At 49.7% G+C, this 26,427-nt stretch overlaps 1 protein-coding gene and 1 non-coding gene across 10 annotated transcripts in view; both read left to right on the top strand.

Moving 5' to 3' along the window:
* Positions 1–684: 684 nt before the first annotated feature.
* Positions 685–26,427, top strand: part of Fgfr1 (fibroblast growth factor receptor 1) — a 57,708-nt gene continuing 31,965 nt past the window's right edge. For 8 of the 9 annotated variants that reach the window (XM_036209319.1, XM_036209321.1, XM_036209320.1 and 5 more), the window contains exons 1-2: positions 685–1,343; positions 14,000–14,178. In XM_036209319.1, coding sequence (XP_036065212.1) covers positions 14,088–14,178 — 91 coding nt within the window. In that variant the 5' untranslated portion in view covers positions 685–1,343; positions 14,000–14,087. Of the gene's footprint in view, positions 1,344–1,597; positions 1,654–13,999; positions 14,179–26,427 lie in introns of those variants that run through there. The other variant, XM_036209324.1, reaches the window with a different exon arrangement.
* On the top strand, positions 23,811–23,885 carry Trnaa-agc. Its single transcript has one exon. It is a non-coding gene; the product is annotated as a tRNA-Ala (tRNA).

Below are 26,427 nucleotides of genomic sequence, written 5' to 3' on the forward strand. Positions count from 1 at the left end.
CGAGGCCCTGGGTTCGATCCTCAGCTCAAAAACAAACAAACAAACAAACAAAATCCCTCCTTTCCTTCACCACTCACTTCTTGCTTGCTTCCTGAGCATTCATTGAAAGCTGTTGATTTCTGAGGCTACCAAGAACGGCACTGTAGAATTTGCAGGGTCCATTCCAGAGTGAACCACAAAAACCTAAATTATGTGGCTGGGGAAAGTTGCGATCCAAGGGAAGGGTCTGAGGGGGAAGACCGACTCATCCATCAATAAAAACCACTTGTATTTATTGTGAGCCATATGAGGGTCCTATTTCTACCTCCACTTTGTGTATTGTTATCTCCCTTTTACAGATGGGAAACTGAGATTTAGAGCACCAAACTCATTCCCCAAGACACACAGATAACTGAAGACCGAGTTGCCAAGGAACAGCTTCAAGACTAAGAGTACCAGTCCCCCGTCCCTCCCCCCCCCCCACCCCCCGCTTCACCCCACGCATACTCCCATCCCCAAATTTCTGATTTATTCATGGTCTGAAATTCCGGCGCCCTCCAGGCGATACTCAAGCCAGACCAAACTGTAAAGCAGCTCTGCCGGGCTCCGGGTTTCTCCCGGGCCGGGGCTTGGGAACTACAAGGCCCAGCAGGCATCTGTAGGGGGAGGAGGAGGAGGTGGGACTAGCGCCGGGTGGGAGTGAGAGAGCGAGCCCTCGCGCCTCGCCGGCGCACAGCGCTCGGAGCGCTCCTGCGGGTACCGTTGCGGGGGCCCTCTGCAGCGGGTGGCGCCGAACCGGAGTCGGGACACCGGTGCAGTCGCTGCGTGCCGGGGACCCAGGCTGCGCCGGGAGCTGGGCCGCAACGTCCGGACTGGACGGACACCGTGCTTAGCGCATTGCGGCGACCTCGCCTTTCCCGGCCGCGAGCGCGCGCCGCAGCTGGAAAAGCAGCGGAGCCGGAGGACTTTTCTCCGGTCCCAGGGGCGCACCACACCAGTGCTGCAGTCAGTTGCACGCTGTGGCTCCCCCCGGAGGGGCGATGGAACCCGGGCTGCCAGAAGCGTGAGGAGCCCGCCGCCGCGTTCTGGAGAGCGGGGGGCGCACGATCTGGGGACCCCCGGCGGCGGACCCGAGCCCTCCCCCCCGCCCCGCCTCCGGGGCACCAGCTTCGGCTCCATTGTTCCCGCCCGGGCTGGAGGCGCCGGGCTCCCAGTGCCGCCGGGAGTCGTGCCTCGGCCGCCGAGCTCCCGCGACCCCGCCAGGACCTGAACGGAACCCGGAGACGACCGGCTGGGGCGCAAGACACAGACACCCGCCGCGCCACGGCGAGCTCTCCAGAGGCGGGACCGCAGCGCCAAGTGAGGTAAGAGTCGCCGGCGTCCGCAGAGCCGGCTGCCTGGGCGTCCCGAGCGGCCCCCGCGCCTAGCCCGCCGCAGCCCGCGCCTCCCTCCTCCGACCCCCCTCCCTCCCCAGCTCCACTCCCTCCCCGGCGCCCCTGTCTCCCTCCTCCCTCGGCCAGCGTCGCCGCCCGCGCCCCCTCCCCGCGCGGGGCCCGCGGCTGCTGCCCGCTGCCCAACTTTTCCGCCAACTCGCACTCCGGAGCTGGCGAGGCAGCTGCAACGCTCCAAGTCCAGACTCCGACCCTCCCGGCCCGGGAGAAGGCGGCGGAGGCCGTGGGTTCCCGGACTGGGGAGGAGGGCGGGAGTGTGTGTGTGTGTGTGTGTGTGTGTGTGTGTGTGTGTGTACGTACACACTCCATCTCTTTTGGTCCTCTTGTGAGGATTCACCCCGATTCAGCCGGTGGCTTTGGGCGCACCACCCCACATCTGGGATCTTTTTCAAGTGTTTTTCCACGTCTGGGCAAGTCTGGGGTCCGGGTTGGGGGCTTGATGGAGGAAAGGAAGTGGCGGGGAAAGCTAGCTTGTCTTGGAATAGGTTTTGAGGGAGGTGTCGTCACCAAATGGCTGAATCGGTTTTAGCGGAGAACGAGCCAAGAGTCCCCCTTTCCGAGGGGCGGTGGTGGTGGTGATGTTCTGTTTAAGTCTTAGACCTGGAGGACTTCGGAAGGGATCTGGAGAAGGGGAGGGGGCCGCGGGGTCTGGATCGTTCTGGGAAGTGGGGGGAGGGAGGAGGGCTGGTCCGGTGCGGAGCCCTCCGCTGCCCGCTTGTTGCTTCTCTGGCCCAGACCCCCTCCCCGCGCTTCCCGCGCCTCCTCCAGTGGTGTCGCGGCGGGATGAGACAGGCGAGTACCCATATTTTTGGAGGAATTTACTGACTCTTTTTTTTTTAATAGTGGGGTTTGTAATAGACATTTGCCACCACCCCCCACCCCCCACCCCGTGAAGCAGCAGGACACCTTGAGAGTGCAGGAGGAGTTCTCTCTTTCTGGGCCTAGAAGCTATTAACTCATTTGCAAAGCATTTCGACGGCGTTTTTCTCCGCTACCCAACCCCCCATTTCCAGATGTAGCTGCCGCATCTGGTTCCGTTTCACCCTACACGGGTACACCGCAGCCACATTATTAAACATCCCTCTTCCTCCCCCTCCCCCTCCTAAATTAAAACTGAGATTCTTCCATAGTCCTTACCACCACCAACCACCCCTTAAAATTTGAGGCGTGGAGAGGAGGCTTTGGGTTGGAAGAGAAAAGAAAGTTGTGGATCTCAAGTGATTTTGGATTCCTCCACACTAGTCTCTCCTGATGGTGGCGAGCGATGGGTGGCGGGGGTTGTGCCGGAGAATCATCTTGGGAGACGCAGCCATAGTTCCCTGGACCCACTTGGGAGCGGCTTGCTCGCAAGAGGTAGCCCTTGTCGGTGGGTCTGGGCCAAAATAGGCCTTGACGTGTACTGGAACCAAAGCATCGCCTCGCCCTTTAATTATAGTTGGAGCGTCTGTCCTGTGTGGACACTGCGAGCCTACCTATCGCTATGGGCTCCTCGCGGGGGCTCCGTCCTGGATGCGGGAGCAAGCGGGGTGCGGTGGCCGGGGCTGTGGTAGCCAGAGGCACCTCGTGTCTTCAGTGAGTTCCTTGGGTTGCAGCCCTCGGAAACTTAAAATGGAGTGTTTGGCTCTTTAAACAATGACTTCAGGGCTGGGGATGGAATGTCCACTTTTTTGCAGTGCTCTTTCGGGGGCGGGGGGGGGGGCAGCAAAGCGTCCAAGGGGTCCAAAGTTGGCGGCAGGGTGGGGAGAATTGGTGCCTCTCACCCTCTCCAGTCTTTTAAATTGAAAACACTTCTCTGGTTTCCTCCTTGGGGCGGTAGTTTTGGAGGCTGTAATGAAATCGCACTTTCTCTAGACATGGTAATTAAGGTGACTGTTTCCTTCACAGATGTACCCTGGTCTTTGCACCTCCGGACCAGTGCTTTTTTTGGAATAGTATCTAAATTGTAGATCCATTGCCCCGAGATGGTTGAGCAGAGAGTGGCTGTTTTCCTCTCTTGGCCAGGCTCCGGGTTTCTCTGAGGCTTGTTTTAAAGCTAAGTAGCAGGGCCCCTGGGACCGGCCATGGTCTGGCCAATTACCCCCACGCTGGGGTGGTGTCCCTTCCTTTCTGTGACCTAAGGCCAGCAAGCTCAACTAATACCCGCCAACTGTTCTGATGGCTTGACTCCCTCCCTAATGGCTTGTTTATGTATTTCCCCAGTTGGGACACACTCCTGAGACCCTGCTGACCCCTCAGTGCCGAGTGTTTGGGGACTGAGACGCTTTCTGGGGCTTGGCTGCAGCCGGGACAGTTATGGATTTCATCAGTGACAAGCTACTTGAAATATGTTGCATTTACTCTTAGTCATAGTAAAGTGCCAGCTTTTCAGTGAGGGGCCATGGATGGCGAGCCATGTGCACTTCCAATGCCAGTTTCAAGGGTGCTTTCAACCAGGGGAGGTTGGACCAATGTGGGCATTGCTTTCCTTGGTTCCAAGCTGTAGTCTTAGAGTGTTGTTTTCCTTGGCCTCAGGCCGTGAGGCGTGTTGGAAGGTTCAGTTCCCTTTGGTACCCTTTGAACAGCAAAGAGCGGAAGGAACAGAGGGGCATCATAGATGCCATCACCGTCTCCTTACAAGAGAAGGTTAGGATGCAGATGGGCACCCTAAACCAGAGCTAGCTTTATTCAGGGTGGACTCCAGGTGAGAAAGTGGAATGGAGCATTGGGCAGGCAGACTCCAGAACCTTGGGGACCAAAGACAATCTGTAGACTTTGCTGTTAGCGGTCTGCTTTTTCCGCTTTCTTGTGATATTGGCCTGATGCAAGACTCTTAAAAAGATTTGTTCGTGAGGACTAGCAAGCAGCTAGGGTCTCTGAAGTCCCTTTTCTGTCTGTCTTCCTTCCTTCCTTCCTTCCTTCCTTCCTTCCTTTCATTTTTTTTTTAGTTCTTAAAATTTCATCTGTTTACTCATTTCTGTGTGTGCACATGGGTTCCACCGTGCTCCAGCCGGCAATCAGAGTAGGTTGTAAGAATTGGTTTGGGGGCTGGAGAGATGGCTGCAGCCTGGGCAGCGGTGATGCATACCTTTAATCCTAGCACTCAGGAAGTAGAGGCAGGTGGATCTCCCTGAGTTCAAGGCCAGCTCTGCAGAGTGAGTTCCAGGACAGCCAAGGCTACACAGAGAAACCCTGTGTGTGTGTGTGTGGGGGGGGGGGATTTAAAAAAGCACTGGCTGCTCTTCCAGAGGATTCAAGTTCAGTTCTAGCACGCACATCAGACAGTTCATAGGAAATCTACTGTCTCCGTAGATACCTGCACTGGCATGCACATATCCACACACACATATATGGGTAACTGAAAATAAAATCTTTAAGAAAAAAAAGAAAGGAAAAGAAAGGGGTTGGGGACTTAGCTCAGTGTTAGAGCGTAAGGCCCTAGGTTCGATCCCCAGCTCTGGAAAAGAGAACTTGGTTCTCTCCTCCCACATGGGTTCAGAGGGCCCCCTCCCTTCCCTGCTGAGCTGTCTTGCTGGCCCCAGTGGCCCTTTCTCTCCTCCAATTTTTGGATCTCTTTCATCCAGATGGCTGTTGAAGAGCTGAGGAAATGCAGTATCACTTGTCCCTGCCCTCTGGAGGGATGTATAAAGGTCAGGAGTTCAAGGCCATCCTACATGCTGAGTTCGAAGCCAGTATGGGCCCTGGGAGGGGCCCCCTCGAGGACCCCGTTTCCTTTCTGGAAAGTCTGGGCCTGTGCCGCAGGCAGAAAAGAAGTGAGAATTGACTCTGACGTCTCGCTCTGAAAAAGCCTCACTTTCATCACTTAAGAGGAGTTTAATTTCCTCTTGGGAAACTCGTCTTGCATCTCTCTTTCCCAGGGCTCTGGAAGAGGTCTAACTAAACGCACCCGGGAGTCCAGATGTGGGTCTTTAGAGAAGGTGCTGGTGATTCCAGAGACTCAAATATTTCATATGGGATGGAATATTTGTTTTCCCCGTCCAGTCTGCATTGTCCTTAAATAGGAATTCTTTACTTCCTAGCAACCTCCAGGAAGACACCTCATTTGTGGGCACCCCTCCCCCCATCATGCCTGGAAATAAAGTGTTCACCTGGGTAAGGGATTGCAAGAATATGGTGACACTGCACTCATGCATCCTGTCTTCACAGCTAAGCCTCCTACACTGTTTCACTTGCTGTATTTTTGTTACTGGGTTTTGTTTGTTTATTTGTTTTTAGATGTATTTATTTTATGTGCATGAGTGTTTGTCCTACATGTATGTATGTGGACCAGCCAGACGGTGGTGGCGCACACCTTTAATCCCAGCACTCGGGAGGCAGAGCCAGGTGGATCTCTGTGAGATTGAGGCCAGCCTGGGCTACAGAGCGAGTTCCAGGAAAGGCTCAAAGCTACACAGAGAAACCCTGTCTTGAACACCACCCCCCCCCCCAAAAAGTACATGTATGCATGTGTACCACCTGCGTTTCTGGTCACTGAGGAGTTGAGAAGAGGGTGTTTAGATCCCCTGAAACTGAAGTTATAGGTGGTTATGAGTCACCTTGTGGTGCTGGGAACTGGACCCAGATCTTTAAGAGCAGCAAGTGCTGGACACTCTTGAGCAATCTATGTCCCCAGCCCATTTGCTTTTTGAGTCTGGTTCTCATATAGGGCCAGACTGGCCTCAGACTTGAGACACTCCTGTCTCCTCCTCTTGAGTGTGAGATGATACACACATACGTGCCCCATACAGCTATTAATACTTTTCAATATAAAAGATTTCTTAGATATTTTGCATATGTGTGAACACACACACACACACACACACGCACGCACGCACGCACGCACGCACGCACGCACGCACGCACGCACACGCACACAGGTGTTTGTTTTGTTTCTGCCGTGTTGGGTACTGAACCCAGGGCCTTGCACTTGCTAGGCCAGCAGTTTTAACGCTGAGCTAACACCCCCATCCCCACCCCACCCCACCCCCACCCCGCCCAGCCTTGTTGCCAGTCACTTGGATACTTTTAACAGAGATGCAAAAATAAACCCCTCATTTGGTCTTTGAGGAACCTACAGCCATACTCTTGGGTGTGTCCTTCTTTGTGAAAGCCTGTTTCCTTCTCTTAATCTCTATGCTTAGGAAACTATTTTTAATAAACCGAACTTCATAAAATACACACGCACAAGCAATTGGCATTCCTTTTTATTTTATTTTTTATCTATGTGTGTAAGCATGTGTCTGGGTATGAACATGAGTCACAGAACTCAGAACCCAACTCACTGGAACCGAACCGTGGAACACCTCATCTACAGCAGCAAGCTGAGTCATCTCCAGCCCCATAATTAGTGTTTCTTTTGTAGCAGTTACAATTTTGTAAGCAGAACTACCCTAGCATTTTAAAATGTTTATTAAAGTGATGTGAGGGAAAAGGTACCTCTGTCTTACCCCAATCTAAAGGGATCCATACTTCTGTATCACAGTCCTCAATTCTGGGGCCTCCATATGTTTAGAACATTTCTCTGTTGGTGTTGTTTAGCACAGGGAACCGGCTGTGCCTCTCCCCCCCCCCCCAATAATCTAATCTTTTTTTCTTGACAAACATATACAGGTTGAGAAACCTAGACTCCCAGATGCTCACTTATGTCAATGTTGGTATTCAAAGAGTTTGAGACTGTAAGACATTTGAGATCTTCCGTTTGGATCTTTCTTGGCAAAGCCTATCCAAATATTCTAGAATCGGAACAACTTCTAAGCCTGAAACATGCATGGTTCCAGATATTTCACGAAGAGGATCCTAGGTCTGAGTGTGTTTCTTCTCTTCAGACTCCCTTTCCTCCTTTCTAACATATATGCCCTATGTACATGCTGAGGGCCGAGGGTATTAGGAAAGGCGGTTAGGTCCTGCTTCCCAGAAGCCTGCAGTTTCTTGATGTTTTTGTCAGGGTTTGACTTGCTCTCTGTTGCTGTGAGGAAACACCATGACCAAAGGTAACATGGAGAGGAAAGGGTTTATTTCAGCTAACGCTTCCAGGAAACTGTCCATCATTGAGGGAAGTCATGGACAGGAACTCAAACAGGGCAGGAACCTGCAATCAGGAAGCCAGGGAGGGGTGCTGCTCACTGGCTTGCTCCCCGTGGCTTGCTCAGCCTGCTTTCTTATAGCACACAGGATCACCAGCCCAGGGGTGGCACTCACTGCCCATGGTGAGCTGGGCCCTCCCGCAGTCATCAATCAAGAGACAACAAGGGCTTGCCTACAGGCCGCGCTCTGGTGGGGGTTTTCTCAGTAGTTGAGGTTCCCTCTTCCAAAAGGACACGAGCTGGTGTCAAGTTGGCATAAAACTAGCCAGCACACGTGGGGCGAGAAGAGGGTGGAGAACATGAGGAGTGATCGTCCAGGAAGGTGACGTAAGCACCATGGGAAAAGGTCTGGTAATTTATTGGGAAATCAGAGGGACAGGGCTGAGGAGCTAGGCGGCCTGTGGAAGCAGAGCTTTGTGAGTTGGGGTTCACTGGTTAGGGTGGACCTGGCCTGATTGCGGAAGAGAGAGGCACTTCCACAGACCTGCAGATACTATAGGAGCCTCCTTTTTCGGGGTGGTAGAATCCTCATTTGGAGGTATGTGAGAAGAAACATGTGAAACCCACCTTTACTTGTTTGGGTTTTAAGAGGACATTGTATTCATATTGTGTCTTAGTGTTTCCATTATATCATTGTCATTTATGAAATATCATCCCCCTCACGTCATCAGTATAAAACATTTGGGAGTCCTGGCAGTTGAGCCCTACTGCTTCAAGTGTGCTGAAGTACACACTGTACCTGGCCCCAATATAAAAAAAAAAAAAAAAAAAATATGGTAAGATATTTTACATTTCTTTCCCCTGCATAATGTTCACAAACAGTTTCTGTTTTTCACTTCTAGCGCACTCCAGTTGGCAGGAGCCATATTTCAATAGCTCAACAGCTGCATGTGGCCAGGAGTCACCAGATTTGCCAACTATCTAGAGTGCCAAGGATGTGAAGATGGAGTGTGCAAAATACCTGTGGGGAGTGGGGAAGTGTGTGTTCTATAGGAGAGTGTTGTCAAGGGGTGACTCAACACAAGGAGTTTGGGGTCCGGAAAGATGGCTCAGTGGTTAAGAGCGTTGCCTCTTTCAGAGAATCTGGGTCTGGTTCCCAGCACCCCCACATGGTGGCTCACCATCTGTAACTCCAGTTTCACGGGGATCTGAAGCGCTCTTCTGGCCTCTGCAGGCACACACATGGTACACAGACATACAAGCATAAGCATGCACAACATACACATAAAACAAATCATTCTGAAAATGATTTTTTTAAATGCAAGTCTATTATTATTTCTTCTGTCAGACCAGTGCTGGAGAGAGCAGGCACTTCACCGTGCTGCCTCCTTACAAGACAGATGTTCTGGTCTCCTTCAGGTGGGAAGCTGACTGTCCCAGGGTGGCGGGGTCATAAATGAAACTGTCCATTGACTGCCTTCTCTAGAAAACAGGGAGATGAAGACCCAGGAGCCAAAGAGATGGCTCAGCTGTTAAGAGCTCTTGCCAGTCTTCAGGAGGACCAGAGTTCCATTCCCAGGACCAATGTCAGGTGGTTCATAACCTCCTGTCACTATAGCAACGGGAGACAGGATGTCCTCCCTTCTGGACTCCTTGGGCACTCATACAAATGTGGTGCATACACACACACACACACACACACACACACACACACACACACACACACACGAATTCACATTCCTTCATGCAAATAAAATCCGTAAGAGGAAGATGAGGAGGAGGAAGAGATGATGATGATGATGATGATGATGATAATACTTAGCCCTGAACACATCGGCCAATTTTCTCGAATCATCTTTAGACAAAGATTTGGTGTTAATAGACTCTTTATACCTTTAGAATTTGAAGTGCCAAGGCCAAGTGTTCCAGGCCCCAGCTTCCCACTAGAGGCACTGAAACTTTTATTGCATAAGTACTTTAAAAGAGACACACTCAGCTTCTTTCACACAGTCCATTTGGTCTGTATAACCACCCGGATGTAGTCAAGACGAATATTTTAGCCTTCCCACAAGTATGAAAACTGAGGTCCTGTGGTCTCCTCTTTGCCCTCTCTTTAAGACCTCTTTGTCTAGGCAAATTGGGCTTTGGATTCTGGGAGCCTCAACCGGTAGTGGAGGACACTGGTGGGGTAACAGATGTAGCACTGTGGGGGAAACCTCTGTGTACACCTGCAAGGCTACAGGTCCCATCTATCAATCAGTGAAGGAAGGAGGCGATTCCCGAGGGCTACGGTGTCCGCCTCCAGGATTCCAAACAGCATTTGGATTTGTGGTTTGGGTCACTGAAGGCTCTGCAGGTGGGCAGAGCGTGTACCTCCAGGTGCATGTACCTAGCAACCTGTTCATTCCCGGAGCTGGTACCAGGAGGCCAGGTGTCTGCAGCATGCTTTTGTTGTACAGTTCGAGGCCCAGAGGGTGGGAGAGGGAGAGGCGTGAGGAACTCTTGTACCTCTTTTGGAAATGAGTCAGAGAGAAGGTGCCAGAAGTCTGAAGTGCATTCGTCCCCGGGGACGGATGGACAGACGGACGGAAGGAGATAGGCTAGATGCTTAGGAGGAAGTAGGTGGGCAGACATCTCAGGGGACAGGGTGACAGGTGGAAGCTGCTCTTCCTGCAGTCTAATCAATCACCTCACCACGACACCACCTCCTCCCATCCACCCTTTGCTGATGCTAAAGATTTAGTAGTCAGGGTTGCTGTGGGACTCAGGTTTTTCGTCAAGTGTACCTTTCCGGATAACAGGCGGATACTGATTAGACATATCTTTGGAATGTGAGATGTGGGTTTAGAGGCGCCTTTGGGTGAGTGTTACTTCTATCCTGGCCTGAGATTGTGCCTGACCCTGGGTCCTGAAGGGTCCTGAGGAATTTGTTCCTAACGGTCTTTCTGCCCACCAAAGAAACAGAACCAGGAACTTGTAACTTCCAGTATTAGCTTGCATTTGTCCTTATCCCCCTTGGTTTCTCTGGTGTATGGGAATTCGCCTGTGTCTGCGTCAGGTGGAGGTGCTAGTTTTTGTTTTTTTATTTTCTATGTTGGGGATGATGAACTCAGGGCCTCCCATATGCTAGGCAGTCGGTCATTCTTCCTCTGAGCTGGATCTCAGTTAGGTGTGGCCAAATTATTTGCATTTTCCCATCTTGAATTAATATATATCCCCTAGACCTGGGGATCAAGTCCTAGTGTTACAAACAGCTCCATTTCCCTGGGAAAAGTACTTAGTCCTGTCTTCTCCCCTCTCCTCCCCCCAAGACAGGTTTTTCTGTGTCACAGCCCTGACTGTCTTGGAACTCACTTTGTAGAGCAGGCTGGCCTCGAACTCACAGAGATTCACCTGCCTCTGCCTCCTGAGTGCTGGGATTAAAGGTATGAGCCACCACTGCCCAGCTTAGTATTTAAGTTCGTGGACCCTCAGTTTCTTCCTCTCTTGGTAGAGACAAGTACTCTCCCTTAGAAACAGAGAGGAGACTACAGTAACTTTTATAGTTATAAATGTATTTTACTTGTGTAGAGACTGCAGAATATTCAGTAAATATTCCTTCCATTTCTAGTCAGTTTCCTAAATTCAGAAAAGAAAAAAGATAAAAAAAAAAGAAGAGAAATATTTACTTCACTTTTGGTTTGAAATTATTAATTTTTTTTTTTTTTTTTTTTTAGTAAGCCTTTGGAGACAGCTAGTGGTATCGCATACATGTTCTGCTGGCCAAGAATTCAGGGCTTTTCTGCCAGTCAGGGCTGACTCACTGGAGAAGGGGGGCCCTGCCTGGTTCAGGCAGAGGTAGGGCTCACACCACATTAGGGCATGTTCCGGAGGCCGAGTCTCTAAAGAGTTTAGATGGTTTCCTGGAGCCTTGGAGGACAGAACAAACCTGGAAGACAGAGATGGTTACCCCACACATAATGTCCAGCAAGTTCTTGTCACTTGATAGATGTTTTGCCATCGATTAGCTCTTCTTTAGGACCCTAGGAAGTTGTTTTAAATTTTAGCACCACAGGGCAAGTGAGATGGTTCATCAGGGGAAGATGGCTGCCTGCCAATGTGAGTTCAGTCCCCACAACCCCTGGAAAGGTAGGAGAGAGCCGACTTCACGGAGTTGTCCTCTGACTTTTGCATGTGTGCTGTGACAGACACAGTCACGCCCTCACATGCACACATGCAACAATAGTAAAGAAAACATTTAAAATATCAAAAATAAGGCCTGGTGGTGGTGGTGCACGCCTTTAATCCCAGCACTCGGGAGGCAGAGCCAGGCGGATCTCTGTGAGTTTGAGGCCAGCCTGGGATACAGAGTGAGTTCCAGGACAGGCTCCCAAAACTACACAGAGAAACCCTGTCTCAAACAAAAACCAAAATAAAATAAAATATCAAAAATAAATCACCGTCATGAACCCGAGAATTGTCAAGGGCTTTAGCTAGGGCTGCAAGTCCTTGACTGTGCCTGACTGTGGAGGGCCCTCATCTCCCCCCACCCCCTCATGGCTGTCAGGCATCAATCAGCCATCACCATCCAACCTCAGGTAGCTGGATCCGCCTCCCAGTGTCCTGCTCTGTCTTCACCCTAAGTCGTGGTGACGCGTGTGTTCTCTGGGAAGGAGGCTGGTAAGACTGGAGGTGCCTGCAATTCTTAACATATTAGAGGCACAAAGAAAGACCTAGAGAGCTGGGGATGGATCTCTGGGGTAGAGCACTTGCTTAGCCTGTGAATGGCCTTGGATTCCATCCCTGGTGGGGAAAAAAAAAGTCTTCTGGCCTCTTCTTACATGCTTGTCCATGGAGATTTAGCAGGGTCTCCATATTGTTTGTGACCTACTTACCTCCTGTTTCTTTTTCTTTTTTCTTTCTTTTCATATACATAGCCCTGGCTGTTCTGGAACTCACTGTGTAGAGCAGGCTGGCCTTGAACCTAGAAAGATCTGCCTGGGATTAAAGGTGTGCACCGCCGCCACCCATCATGCCTTCTGTTTCTCGACTTGTTCCCTGACTCTACCTCTCTTTGGAATGAAGTCTTGTGCCTGGGGGAATCATCAGATCCTTGTCTCTTGAAATGATTGCACAATACTTAAACTTGAATGAGGATCTGCTTTTTTTTTTTTTTTTAAATTTGCACAGGACAGCAACCATCTACAAATAGCGCATGTGTGGCTGGGATTGAGGTGCAGGGGCAGGGTCACACTGGTCCGTCTGCTTTCTTATTGGCTTTTACAGGGTCTTAGACACCTTTGGGATCCTGAGCCAGAGCTGGAACTGAAGCCTGGGCCTGGGCTGTAGCTGCAGCCTTGGCCTTCGTTGGGCCTTAGCCTTTGGTTGGCACAGCTGGCAACCCTTGGCCATGTAGACACACATCCGATTCCCAAGCTTGGGGTGGGCGACGAAAGCAAGTCTGCCTTGTGATTGGGATTCTTCAGCATCTTCCCCTTAACCTCCCTAGCTTCAGAAGGCCCTTAATTGCCTTTGTATTGTTTGCCTGCATCTTAAAAGATTCCTATCTTTGTGACTGGGGTTTCTTGGTGCCATTTCCATGACATTTGGGGGACTGCTTGTATGTGGTGTGGTTCTCGGACTTGGCCATGTCAACAGTAACCCACATTGCTGAAAGTCCTTGGGACCTGAAACTGATAACACTTTTCCCAAGCCCTTGGTCACAGTATGGCTCTGGGGGACTTTCATGAGCTCCTTTACTTTCTCCCCTAAATGAGCGAGGCTTTTATCTGGAAGGACTTTATGGTGACAGTGCCAGCCAGCGTGGCAACTTAGTCTGTACTCAAAACAGTTGAGGAATTGAAGGGTGGAACCCAGCTCCCCATCACGATAACAAAATGCCTGAGGCCATCAAGTTAGAAAGAGAAAAGGTTTTGTGGGTTTCAGTCTATGGTTGACAGGTTGCTTTTGGGCATACCTCCTGGTGGGATGAAAAAGGATCTTCGGGCTTGCTTGGGACTCTCCATTCACTCATGGCCAGGAGCAGAAAGGGTGAGGAGGGATGTGAGACTGGATTTCTCTAATCCTCTTCTAGGGCATGCGCCCAACTGGCTTAAAACCTCCCATGAGGGTCTATCTCTTAAAGAGCTCATCACCTCCCCCAAAGTGCCCCATTGGGGGACAAGCTGTATTATGAACTTAGGCCTGTTACCTCTGATTCGGTGTTGGGATAAGCTCGATTCTCTTTGCACCTTAAAAAGCACTTAGTTGGGGGGGGGGGGGGCGGCGGCGGCGGCGCATGCCAGTAATCCCAGCACTCGGGAAGCAGAGACAGGCAGATCTCTGTGAGTTCGAGGCCAGCCTGGTCTACAAAGCGAGTTCCAGGACAGCCTCCAAAGCTACAGAGAAACCCTGTCTCGAAAAACCAAAAAAAGAAAAGGGAAAAAAAAAAGAAAAGAAAAATAAAGGCACTTAGTTATTTCAAGCATCCTGGACAGGTTGACCATGAGCATGATGCACTTTCTTCTTTTCCTTGCCCCGCCCCACCCCGCCACCCCGACTTCTATTACAGCTGCTGTTTCTTTTCCCCAGAGACAGCTTGAGAAGGCGGATCAAGCTCAAGGTGGAGTATCCATGGAGGTGTGGAGCCTTGTCACCAACCTCTAAGCACAGCACTGGGATGTGGAGCTGGAGGTGCCTCCTCTTCTGGGCTGTGCTGGTCACAGCCGCACTCTGCATGGCCCGGCCAGCCCCGACCTTGCCTGAACAAGGTAAGACACCAGGCTGAGGGTCAGCTGGACCTCTGAGCTGAGGAAACGGGGTCGGGGGGGGGGAAATGGAGGGAGAAAATGGGGGCTGCTGGGAAGATGCTCTCCTTGGAGGAGCAAAGGGCTCCTTTCCGGTTGGAGAGATGCCTAAAACACCTGGGTTGATTTGGGCTTGGTTACATAGATAGGAAAGGGCTTATCAAAAGCAGAGATCATGAAGACTGGCGCCATCCACTTGCCAGAAGTGAGGCACTCAGGATACATTTATGGTTTTTTGGGTTTTTTTGTTTTTTTGTTTTTTGCTTTGGTTTTGTTTGTTTGTTTGTTTTCCCTGGGGAAACAATGCAATTAGGTCTTCCACTCAGGTGATCATCAAAAGGCAAGTGTTGCAGTGGGGAAGAGTGTCATGGTATATAGATTTAGAGGAGACATTCTAGCATAAGAAGAACTTGATAATTGGCCTCTGGCTTCCAGAAAGCTGTTCTGGAGATGCATCTTCTTATGGGGTGAGCAGTCATGAACACGTGCCTTTTTGGACTTTGTCACCCAGTTCTTGTGTGGGGGCTTGATGAACAGTTTGCTTTGGAGGTGGCCTGTTTGGGGGACTTGGAGGAGACTGAGAACCAGGAGGCATGTTGGGGCCACGGGAGCATTATGAGGCACCCCCTGGCCTATGGTGTGTTCTAAGTCCCCAAGGGGTTGTTCCTGCTCGGAAGATACCTGGTGGCTTCTGAGGGAGCTGGAGGAGAAATGTTGGGATGTCTCTGCTGTCAACAGGCAGTGTGGCTTGAGAGTTAGGGGCTGGTCACAGAGAAGGCTGGCATAGAGTGGGTCACAGGCTTCGGCGTGCACATGACAATGGCAGCTGTGTTGACAGGGCTGTCCTTGTAAGCTGTCAGGGACCTGTTTAATGACCAGTGGGGGAATCTGTGTGTACAGATGGCTGTGAGAGAGGGGCAGGGACAGTGTGAGACTTTCTAGATGATACAGAGGCTGAAATAGGAATGCTGTTCTGTGTTGCAGTCCAGTAGCAGAACCAAAGACGTAAATGAGCCAGAACACACTGCAGAATCAAAGCAAGGGAGAACAAAGCAAGGGAGAACCTCTCTACCTGCAGGGAGGTTATCATCAAGCAGTGCAGAGGCAATAAATAGGAAGCAGACTGTATTTATATATTGAAGGTTTATTTATTTTTATTTTATGTTCTCGAGTTTTTTGCCTGCATGTATATACGTGGGCCACATGGGTCCTTGGTGCCTGCAGAGACCAGAAGAGGACTCATGGATCCCCTGGAACTGGAGTTAAGAATGATTGTGAGCTGCCTTGTGGGTGCTGGGAACCCACTTCCCGCTGCAAGGGCAGCCAGTGCTCTTAGCTGCTGAGCAATCTCTCCAGCCCCTAGCAGAGGTAGTAAAGCTGCATACACAGTGGAGTTGTAAGAGAATGCAATGGGAAAGTCATGCACAGAACTGAGGTGCGTCTAGAAAGTTGGGGTCCTCCTGCAGACGAGGGTACATGCCTTTAATCCCAATACTACTTGGAGGCAGATCTCTGAATCTGAGGCCGGTTTGGCCTGTATGGCCAGCCGGTTCTACATAGAGAGATTCTGTCTCAAAAGAAAAAAGAAAGTAGGGATCTTTTATCTTTTTGTTTTTGACATAAGATCTTGCTGGGTAGTCCTGGCTGGTCTCATGACCCTCTTGTCACAGCCTTCCGAGTGCTGGGATTACAGGTGTTTACCCTGTTAATCTTACCTTAGGGTACCAAGGTACAGGTCCCCAAGGGGGTTAATAAAGGGCATTGCAGGTGGAGCAGAAGGAGCGAGCTATGACATCAGGAGGCTTAAGAAGTTTGGACAGCGGTATTGCTCACTGAGTAAGTAACTGTGGAAAGTAACACCTGGAAAAACTGGATTCGGCTGGCATTTGGAAGGCTTACATCTCGCTGAGGAACTTAGTATATTGAAGTGATCCTTGCTGAGGAATTGGAAGTTTACTGACACGATCCAGTTTTCAGAAAACTGGTTTGCATTCTGCGACAGATCATTAAAATGGAAATAATACTGAAGGACTCGACCGTTGTAATATGGATAAAACACTTCCCTGTAAAGTGGGAGCTGCTATTTTTGCATCTGGTACTGTTATCCAGCAGACAAGATAGAAGGTTGTGTTGAATGTCAGTCAGAGGGAATGAGACTGGGAACCAGGGATAGTAATGGCATTCTAGAAATAGAATCCATGGGTGGTTGGCTGCCAACCCCTCTTCCTACCCACTTCGTCCCTTTTCTCCTTTTCATCCTCCTCCTCAGCCTCTACCTCCTCCTCCTCCTCAGCCTCTACCTCCTCCTCCTCCTCCTCAGCCTCTACCTCTTCCTCCTCCTCAGCCTCTACCTCCTCCTCCTCCGCCTCTAACTCGTCCTCCTCCTTTCTCTAATAAACTCTTTGCAGCCCAAGAAAGGAAAGCAAGCAGTTCAGATCTTGTCCCAGGCACTTGCATGTAGGCAGGCAGTTTTCTGGAAGGTCTTCACATAAGGAATTTGAGAAGTAGAGGGGAAGGGTCATTGAAACCGCTGAGTCGTGCCAGCATAGGAAAGGAAGGAGAGGCCATGCAACCGTGGAGGTTGGAGCTAGGGGACAGAAGGTCCTTGGTTGGTTGGTTTTTCTTTTTTTCAACATAGGGGTTTCTCTGTGTAGCCCTGGCTGTTCTGAAACTTACTCTGTAGACCAGGCTGGCCTCGAGATCCATTTGCCTCTGTCTCCCGAGTGCTGAGATGAAAGGCGTGCGCCACCACCGCCTGGTACAGAAATGGTTCTTGGAATAGAAGGAGGAGTCGGAGAAGTTGGGGAGGACTCTTGGGCTGCACAGTAGTCAGGGCTGAAGTCAGTTGATGGGAGTGTAATTTATGTAGTATAAAATGTGCCAATTTTAGACAGGTAATTCAGTGTGTTTTCATAAGTGCTACACTATCCCATGTAACTACCACCCCAGTCAAGAGATCGAGCATCATTTTGTCATTCCAAAAGGGTCTCCCATGCTCCTTGCGGCCTCTGACTTGCTTCCTGTTACCATACATTAGTTTTGCTTGTTCTAGGATTTCATGTAATGATAGCTCTGGCTGTCCTGGAACTTACTACATAGACCAGGCTGGCCTGGAACACACAGAGATCCACCTGCCTCAGCCTCTGAATGCTGGGATTAAAAGCTTATGCTGCCACACCCTGCTCCTGGGGGGCGGGAATGAGGGGGTGCTTTTTGTCAGAACATGAGAACGACCGTAACTGTGATGTCACAGGAATAGTTTCTCTCCCATGCTGTGTAAACTCTTTTAGAACACAGACACGCAGCATATTGTAGTCTTGGCCATGCTGATTATTAAGTAATGCTGCTATTGTCTTCAAAAACAATTGCAGTCCATGTGAAAAAGATTGGTTCAGAAGTTGAAAACAAACCATCCCAAACCTTGCTTCCACTGAGAGCTTTGGAGAGGCTTGGGGGGGGGGGGTGGAGGAGCTGGCAGCCCCTCCCCTGACCAAAGGCGATCCTGGCAGTCTCTGCGAACGCCCCTGGGGGACCTGGGAGGCCGGCAGTTTCTGGCTGTCCTTACAAAGTTGATTTAATAAGGGTTCCAGGAAAAACCAGGCTCCCTCCCTTCTCTCTCCCTCTCCTTCCTTCTCCCAGTTTACCATATTACCGAGTCTTAAGTTTGGTTCAGATGGGGCTTTGAGGTTTCTGGGTAAAATGAAACCAGGACACAGGCCCAGGGGCAGAATACCCTCTTTCCAAAGATAAGAACCACTCTAAGAGACTGGAGCTTGAGGAAAAGCCTGTTTCCATGTATTTTGCTCTGAGAGCAGGACCTGAGGGATCAGTGAGCGGCTGCGTCCAAAATGCCACGTGTGGTGGTTGGGAGTGGTGGCCTTTCCTTTCCCTCTCTCCTGAGCACCCTAGAAGGAGCCGAGAGTGGGAGACCTCTAGTCTCCAGACACTTTTCCTTCATCCACCGAAACCTGCAACTCATAAGTGATTTTAATGGCTGAGGCTTTACAGCCCCTCCTACCCACCCAGATTTGAGGAGTCTGGTGGTTGCTTGCAGGGAGGAGAAGGTTACGTTTAATGGAAAAGCAGCTCCGTTGCTGGCTGCAGGCCGCCTGTGTCCCACAAAGCGGGGCTTTGTCCTTGTTCTGCAGAAACCTGTGCCTGTGGGGAGAGGCAGAGGCTGCCAGAATCTGGCCCCCAGGCCTCAAGCCTCAGTCAGAGTTCCCTGGTAGCCCTCCCCACGCCCACCCCACCACGGGTCCTAGAGGGTGTCCATTTCAGCCGAGCTGCCTGCCGGGGAGCCTAGCTAGGCATCAGAGTGTTTCGCTGATAGGCACACTGTAGACCCGCTGCTACTTTTAGGCTGTCGGTGTGGACTTGGGAACAGTGTCACATAGCTGGCCTGGGACGCCTGGGGGAATCCACCCCCACCGCACCCCACGCCCAGTAAAATTCCTGTGAAAAGACCCTGTTTGTTTTAACTCACACTTTGACACTGGATGGTAGAGGATCTCAGAAGGCGAGGGGAATCATATGAAGCAAAAGGTGTTGAATGACCAGCCCACCCCCCCCCCCCCCCCCACACCCCCGCTCAATGGAGGGTGCAAGCTTTAGGTCTGTGACGTTTGAGGTGTGTCCTCCTAAGCTGAGGGACCTACCTTGTCACGCACACCCTCTCCCCTGAGGTGGGTGCCAGTGTCTCCAAAAGGTGCTTGCTAGTGGGTGCGGGTGGGTGGTGGTGGCAGGGCTGTGCTCGGCCTGTGGGAGAATGTGAGGGCACTCACGTGGCCTGCTCCTCAGCAGCAAGGCCCCAGGGCAGCAGAGCCACTCAAGGCTGTGATCTTGGCTCTGGCTTCTGCATTGCTGCACCATTAGCCTCACTGATTTTCCACTCTGGCGTTGCCAGCCGCTCCCCGAAGTCAGGGAGGAGGAGGAATTTCTCAGGGGAGAAAGAACAAATGGTTGTCCGGAGGAGGAGGCCTTGCCCGGTCAGTCTCTGGTGGGGGTGGGGAGGGAGCCCTTACAAAGAATCAAGCCAGGGTTCTGTCACCTGGTGTCTGGGACGGACTACCTGTGGGGAGGGCAGAACCCGAGGGAGCAGGATCCTGCAGGAGTGTGCCTCAGCTGCACAGAGTGGGTCAGCAGGGCCTGCGCCAGGGGCAAGTCCTGTCAACCAGGAGCGTGATGGCCCTGGGCTGTAATGGGTGGCCCTGGTGTTATCTGGGGAATCATTATCCGAGGGGTGAGGGCTGGGTCAGAGAGCCTGGCCAGCAGCTAGGCCTGTTTTCACAGGGCCTCATTCCTCTAGGCTATTGGAAAGTCTGGTCTCCTTTCCCTGGGCAACACCTTTACTTCCCTCTTCCAGGGAACCTGGAAATGAGACAGCTTTTTGTCCCCTGACCGGGAGAGGAGACCGACCCAGCTGCCCTCTCTTCTTGGCTTTTTGCTCAGCTGCCCTCTGCTCCTAGAGGATGGCCATACCCAGCCTCCTCTCCAAGACTGATTTGTTGGGTTTTTTTTTTTTTTGGCCTGCCTACCCTACCCTATTCCTCTTCTCTGGGTTTCAAGTAAGTTAGCTGAAAAGTTAAGTGCCTTACCTGGGCTTCTAAGGGCCCTGGGGGCAAACTCCAAGTCATTCCTGTAGGCTCTCAACCTGTGGGTCGTGACCCCGACAAGGTTTGCATATCAGATGTTTACATTAAGATCCATAACAGGAGCAAAATTAAAGTTATGAAGTACCAACGAAATTATTTTAAGGTTGCACGGGGGGGGGGGGGGGGGGGTCACCCCAACATGAGGAACTGTGTTAAAGGGTCACAGCATTGGGAAGGTTGAGAAGCCCTTGCCTTAGGAGAAACCTTTTGGAGTCTGGACGGCCTCTGGCTTTCATTTTGCTCTCTGTCCACTTAAGGTGTAACTAGAAGGGAAAAACTGGTCTCCTGGGCCCTCTTCATGGTTCTCCTACCAGTAAGTAGAATGGTGGGTTTGAGTGCCTGCTCCAACCCCTGCCCCGATCTGGGCTTTGGCTAAACATCAGGGTCTCTTTTTCCACAAGGACCCTGCCAGCCTCATACCGAGCAGGGCTCTAGAGAGGGTCCTCATGCCCTGAGTTGCTGCACTGCTGCCCCCACCCCCCATGGCTTGTGTAAGAGAGATGATGCAGGGGCAGCGGTCCTCTTGGTTAGCCCGAAAGCAGCTGTTTCCCAGCCCCTGGACACAGTGTAGGCAAAGTGGCAGGGAGGGCCTGGCAGTTCAGCAAAATGTAGGCTCGCCCGCTGCCTGTGAGCCGGGGTAGAAAACATCAGCGCTGAAATTTCAGATGGTTCACTAGCCAAGAAAATTGGGTCCAGATCTAACCGTTTCCTCCGTGTTCTCTACAGTGACTGCTAGACTGGTTATTACCAGCCCCTTCCTTCACTGATTTCCATCCATCCATCCAAATATGTCCCCTTCCCCGCCCCCCCCGTAAATGTAGCATGCACCTTATTATACATGACCATTGCTTATCCAGCTCCCTTCATGTGAAATGCCCCCCATGTCCCCCCACTTTTTATAACTCCTTAATGGTATGTACTTAATTCTTCTCTTAAGATTTAGATTGGGTTTACACTAGATTTCCTTCAAAAGGCCACCTCCTTCTTGAGGTTTCTTTGATTTCCACATCATTATGTTTTATTTTGTGTGTATGGGTGTTTACTATGGGCATGCAGTACCTGTGGAAGCCAGAAAAGAAGTCACCTCCTAGAACTGGAGTTACAGACAGCTGTGAGCCACCATGTCGGTGCTGGGAGTTGAACCTGGGCCTTCTGCAAAAGCAGCAAGTGCTCTTAACCACTGAGCCTTCCGCTAGCTCCGTGTCTCCATGTTATGGGTGACCCCTAGGCCTGCCTTTTATCATTTCGCAGTTGAATGCTTACTTTATCCTGCTGTATAGTATATATTTTTTTTCTTTATGACATGTCCACCCCACCCCACCCTAGTGCCCAGGGCTTCATGTGTACTAGGTAAACGATCCTATTTATTCCATTAGAACAAAGATCTGCACAGTGGAAAAGAATGTCTTTACTATTTGTTTTTGAAGGGGGTGGGTCTCATGTAACCTTGACTGATCTTGAACTCAGTATGTAGCAAAGATTGACCTTGCTTTCACCTCCTTAGTACTGTGATTACAGATTTGTGCCACCATCAGTCTTGAAGAACACTATTTGGTTTGGTTTGGTTTGATTTGGTTTTTCGAGACAGGGTTTCTCTGTGTAGCCCTGGCTGTCCTGAAACTCACTCTGTAGACCATGCCTCCAACTCACAGAGATCCACCTGCCTCTGCCTCCCAAATGCTGAGATTAAAGGCATGTGCTCCCATGCCTGGCTAAGAGCATTGTTTTGATGGGATGTGGCATACATCTTTAATTCTAGCACTCAGAAAGGCAGAAGCAGGTATATTTCTATGAGTTCGAGGACAGCCAGGACTACATAGGGAGGGAGACCTTGTTTCAAAATTAAAAGTTAACAAATAATTTTAACAAATAAATTTAAACAATTTAAATTTAAAAATAATTTAAATAAATAAAATTAAAAAATAAAAACAAATTAAAATTAAAAAAGTAAAAACAGCTGGGCAGTGGTGACACATGCCTTTAATCCCAGCATTTGGGAGGCAGAGGCAGGTGGATCCCAGTGAGTTTAAGGCCATTCTGATCTATAGAATGAGTTCCAGGACAGCCAGGGCTACACAGTGAAACCCTGCCTCAAAAAACCAAAAATAAATAAATAAACAAATAAACAAGAAAACCTCTAAAACATTACTATGTAGTTTACCCAGAAACTACAGAACTGTGCAGGCAGAAAAATAATTTCTTAGATTCTCACTGTTCAACAATAATCATGGTTGACTTGAAATTTTTTTTTTAAATTGTCTCCTTGTGTTTATATTTGAGAAATGGAACATATACTGTTTGTATTGGCTTGTAACTTAAATCTGTATTCCTATACAGAATGTTTTTGGTAGTCACTACGTAGTATTGCCTTGTGTGGGTTACAGAATTTTTACCCACTCTCTCTACTGTCAGGAAATCATTTAGGTTGTGCTTGGTAGTTAGGAAGGTGGCAATTTCCTTCTTTTTATTTTTAGATGGGGTTTCATTATAGTCCCAGCAGAGCTCCTGGATGTATTCTATAAACTACATTGGAATTAGAGTCATGTGCCATCACTCCTGAACTGCAAAGGTGGTTTTATTTTTTTGACAGAAGGTCTTACACTATAGCCCAGGCTAGCCTAGAACTCATTAGGTAACCTAAACTTGCTACTGTTCTCTAGGTTAGCTTACTGAGTGCTGAAATTAGAGTTGACTCACCACACCCAGCTAAACACATTTTTATAAATAAAATTTGCCTATGTAGCCAAGGGTGGTTACCTTAAAAAATGTTTTAAGAATTTTTTTTTTCTTTTGGACCAGGCATGGTGGCACACACTTTTAATCCCCCAGCACCCAGGCAGCAGAGGCAAGTGGATCTTAGTGAGTTCGAGCCCAGCCTGGTCTACAGAGGGAGTTCTAGGACAGCCAGGTCTATACAGAGAAACCCTGTCTTGAGAAACCAACAAGAAAAGAAAAGAATTGTGGGGAGTGAGTGGGGCTGAGGGAGGGTGCTGTGTATGCATGTGCTCCTGTATGCAGGCACAGGGGTCTAGAGACCAGAGGTCTTCTCTGGGTGTCTCCCTCATTTTGAGACGGGGTCTGTCCGTTGAACCTAAAGCTTACCACTGATAAGGCTAAACTGGCCCAGGGGTCCTCCTGTCCACCTTCCCAGTGAGGGAAGGATGGGGTGGGGGTGGGGGTGGGCACAGCAGCTTTTCACAGATGAGTGTTGGGGATCAGAGCTTATGTGGCAAACACTTGGGCTTGAGCATCTCCCCAGCCTTCCTTTTTTAAAAATTTTGATTGCATGACTCTGTCAAAATACACCTCAGACTGGTAACTCCACTAACACTCTTTTAAGACAAGATTAAATGCTACTTTGTGGCAGCTTCACACTCTGCACACTTAGGTCTTTGCATCTTTATGATGACCTCATTCAGTCCCATAATTAGAGGGGTAGATTGAGGTAGTTAGACGTTTGGTGAGGGGGAGACTTAGGATTCCAAGGGAGGCCTTACTACAGTTTTGCTTTATTTCAGTACTATATTGTGCTGTATCCTCACATCCAACTGGAGTTGATCCTCAGGAGGCTGATTTCACCTTTCTTTGAGATCAACCTGCCTTGTGTTGATTTTCTGGGGACATTCTGAGGTCATTCAGACTGCCCTTAAACTAGTAACCCCACTGCCTCAGCTTCCCCCATACTAGGATGACAGATACCCCCATTAGTTCAGTAGGACAGTTCATTCCTTTCTGCAGGTTTTTCAGCAATCCCAGATCTGTGAGGTGCCATAAAGAAAGTGGTCCCCAGACCTACAGCATCGTAGAACAAAGCTTGCCTTTCGCATGCTAATGTAGAGATTTAAAACTTGGGGAGGGTACTGTTGGGTTCCCAAAGTGTCAGCCAGCAGAGTAGAGGTTTCTTTATAGGTCAGGCTTTTTAAAAGATTTAAAAATTTTTTAGGGGTTGGGGATTTAGCTCAGTGGTAGAGCATTTGCCTAGCAAGTACAAGGCCCTGGGTTCGATCCTCAGCTCCGACAAAATTTTTTTTTTTTTTTTTTTTTAGATTTTATGTGCATGAGTGTTTTTGCCTGAGTGTGTGTAAGTGTATCACATGCATGCCTGGTGCCCTTGGAGACCAGAAGTCAATGGATCCCTGGAACTGGAGTTACAAACAGTTGTTAGTGACCATGTGATTTCTGGAAACAGAACCCAGGTCTTCTGCAAGAGTAGCAAGTGCAGCTAACTGCTGAGCTGTCTCTCTCCAGCCTTTAACCAGTGTAAAAACTGTGTTTGGAGAGAGGGAGGCAGAGGACAACCTATTACAGAGGACCCAGGTTTGATTCCCACAGCCGCATGGTGACTCGCCACCCACGGTAACTTCAATACCAGGGGACCTGATGCTTCTTCTCACCTTCTAGGGCACTACACGCATGTGATGCATACATACTCAGGCACACACATATACACATAAAATTAAATAAAAACAACAACAGCAGCAAAGCAAGGACCAGTAATGTGGCTCAGTGGATAAATACACTTGTAGTGAAGCCTGATTTACCGGAATTTAATCCCCAAGACTGATGTGATGGAAGTAGGCAACCTCTGACGTCTACTCCTGTGCCTTGGTATGCAGACCCCACTCCACACAGTAGCGCACTGGAAGAGAATACAGTGTGTTGAGGTTTAGTAACTGTCTTTTCCGCTTTGGCACTTAGACTGTCTCTGTAACCAAAAGGGGAAAGTGAATAGCCTTAGGGTCCCCCCTCGTGAACGCTTGAGTGGGTGGGTCCCTTCTGTCTTCCCCATGGGTCAGGATTAGCTTTGGCCAGCGTTAACTTTGTTGTTGTTGTTTTGTTTAGTTCTGGGTTTTTGAGACAAGGCCTCTCGATGTAGTCCTAGCTTTCCTGGAGAAAGCTGCTGTGTAGACGAGGCTGGCCTCAAACTCACAGAGATTTTCCTGCCTCTGTCTCTGAAGTGCTGGGATTAAAAGGATGTAGCGCCATACCCGGCAGCATTAGCTTTTAATAATAGACTTGTAGATACAATAAAGAACTCATTTAGGGAGGAGTCTTGAAGCCCACATCAAGTAAAGACATTAAGCCAGGTTATTTAAGGACATCTCATGCTGCATAAGATGGCCTTTTGCTCAGAGTAAAGGGGTAAATTGCTTATCTGTAGGTCATATCTGTTAGTGAGTATTATGGGTGAATATATAGAGATATTTATATTTATTTGCTGCCTTAATGATGTTCTGAGAAATGTATCATGAAGAGATTTTTTTTTTTTCTTTTGCCAGAGCTGAGGACCGAACCCAGGGCCTTGCGCTTGCTAGGCAAGCGCTCTACCACTGAGCTAGATCCCCAACTCAGTCATGAAGAGTTTTTTTGTCATCATGTAAACACAGTGTTCTTACAGACTTGCATAGTGTAGCTCACCACACCCCTAGGTCCGCAGATAACTGGCTGGAGTCGGTTTTCTGCTACCATGTGGGTCTCAGGGACTGAAGTCAGGTAGTCAGGCCTAAAGACGTTTGATATGTAATGGGGTACGCTCTAAAGTGATAATGAAAAGTATAACGTAGTCCGAGCTGAGGAGATGGCTCACCAGGAAAAATGCTTGCTGCTCAAGCCTGGGGAATCGCTTGCCGCTGTCTGAATTCAACCCCCAGAGCTTATGTAAGGTTAGGAGGAGCCCACAAAGTTGTCCTTTGGCTTCCACAGCACAGGGGGGCACTGTGCACATACATAATGATGATAAATCATTTAAAAAGATGCTTTGGCACATCTAGCCTATGCAGTATCATAGCTCTGGCCCACATTAAGTGTGTTCAGCACGCTTACCCTAGCCTGAAGATGGTCACATCATCTAACACAAAGCCTAAATTTAGCCATGGTGGGACGTATCTCTCTGTAATGGCCTGTAATCCTAGCTGTTTGGGTGGCTGAGGCAGGGGCATTGAGTTTGAAGCCATTTAAGGTAGAGGATGTAGATTAGTGGCTGGGTTGCTTTAACATTGCATGGGGGCTCTGGACATGGTCGACTTTGTTTGTACTTTCCTACCATATTATAGTTGAAAGGTGTGTGTGTGTGTGTGTGGTGTGTGTGTGTGTGTGTGTGTGTGTGTGTGTGTGTGTGTGTGTGTGTGTTGAGACAGGCAGGCTCTCACTATGTAGCCCAAGCTATCTTGGAACTTACCGTGTAGACCAGGCTAGCCTCAGACTCACAGAGATGAACCTGCCCGCTAAATGCTGGGCTTGAAGGCGAGTACCACCACACCTGCCTTCAACATTTCTGATCTTCAAAAGGGAAAGCTGGCCAGGTGTGGTGAATCTGTAGTCTTGGAACTCAGGTGAAACGTGGGCTAGAAGGAGCCGAGCCTAGCGCTGGAGGTCACAGCAGGGAGACTGAGTCCTAACAGGAGATAACATGCCCAGAGTCAGTGTACAGTAGTAGGGTCTTCGAGCCCAGTCTGCCTCTGCGGTCTGAGCCAGTGGGCCTGGGACTAAGTGAATCTTAAATGGCCCTCTCTTTCCAGAGGACATTAGGATTGTTTGGCTGAGGGACGGAGTCTGTACCCCT

This window comes from Onychomys torridus, chromosome 17, assembly GCF_903995425.1.
Source record: "Onychomys torridus chromosome 17, mOncTor1.1, whole genome shotgun sequence".
Classification (NCBI taxonomy): domain Eukaryota; kingdom Metazoa; phylum Chordata; class Mammalia; order Rodentia; family Cricetidae; genus Onychomys; species Onychomys torridus.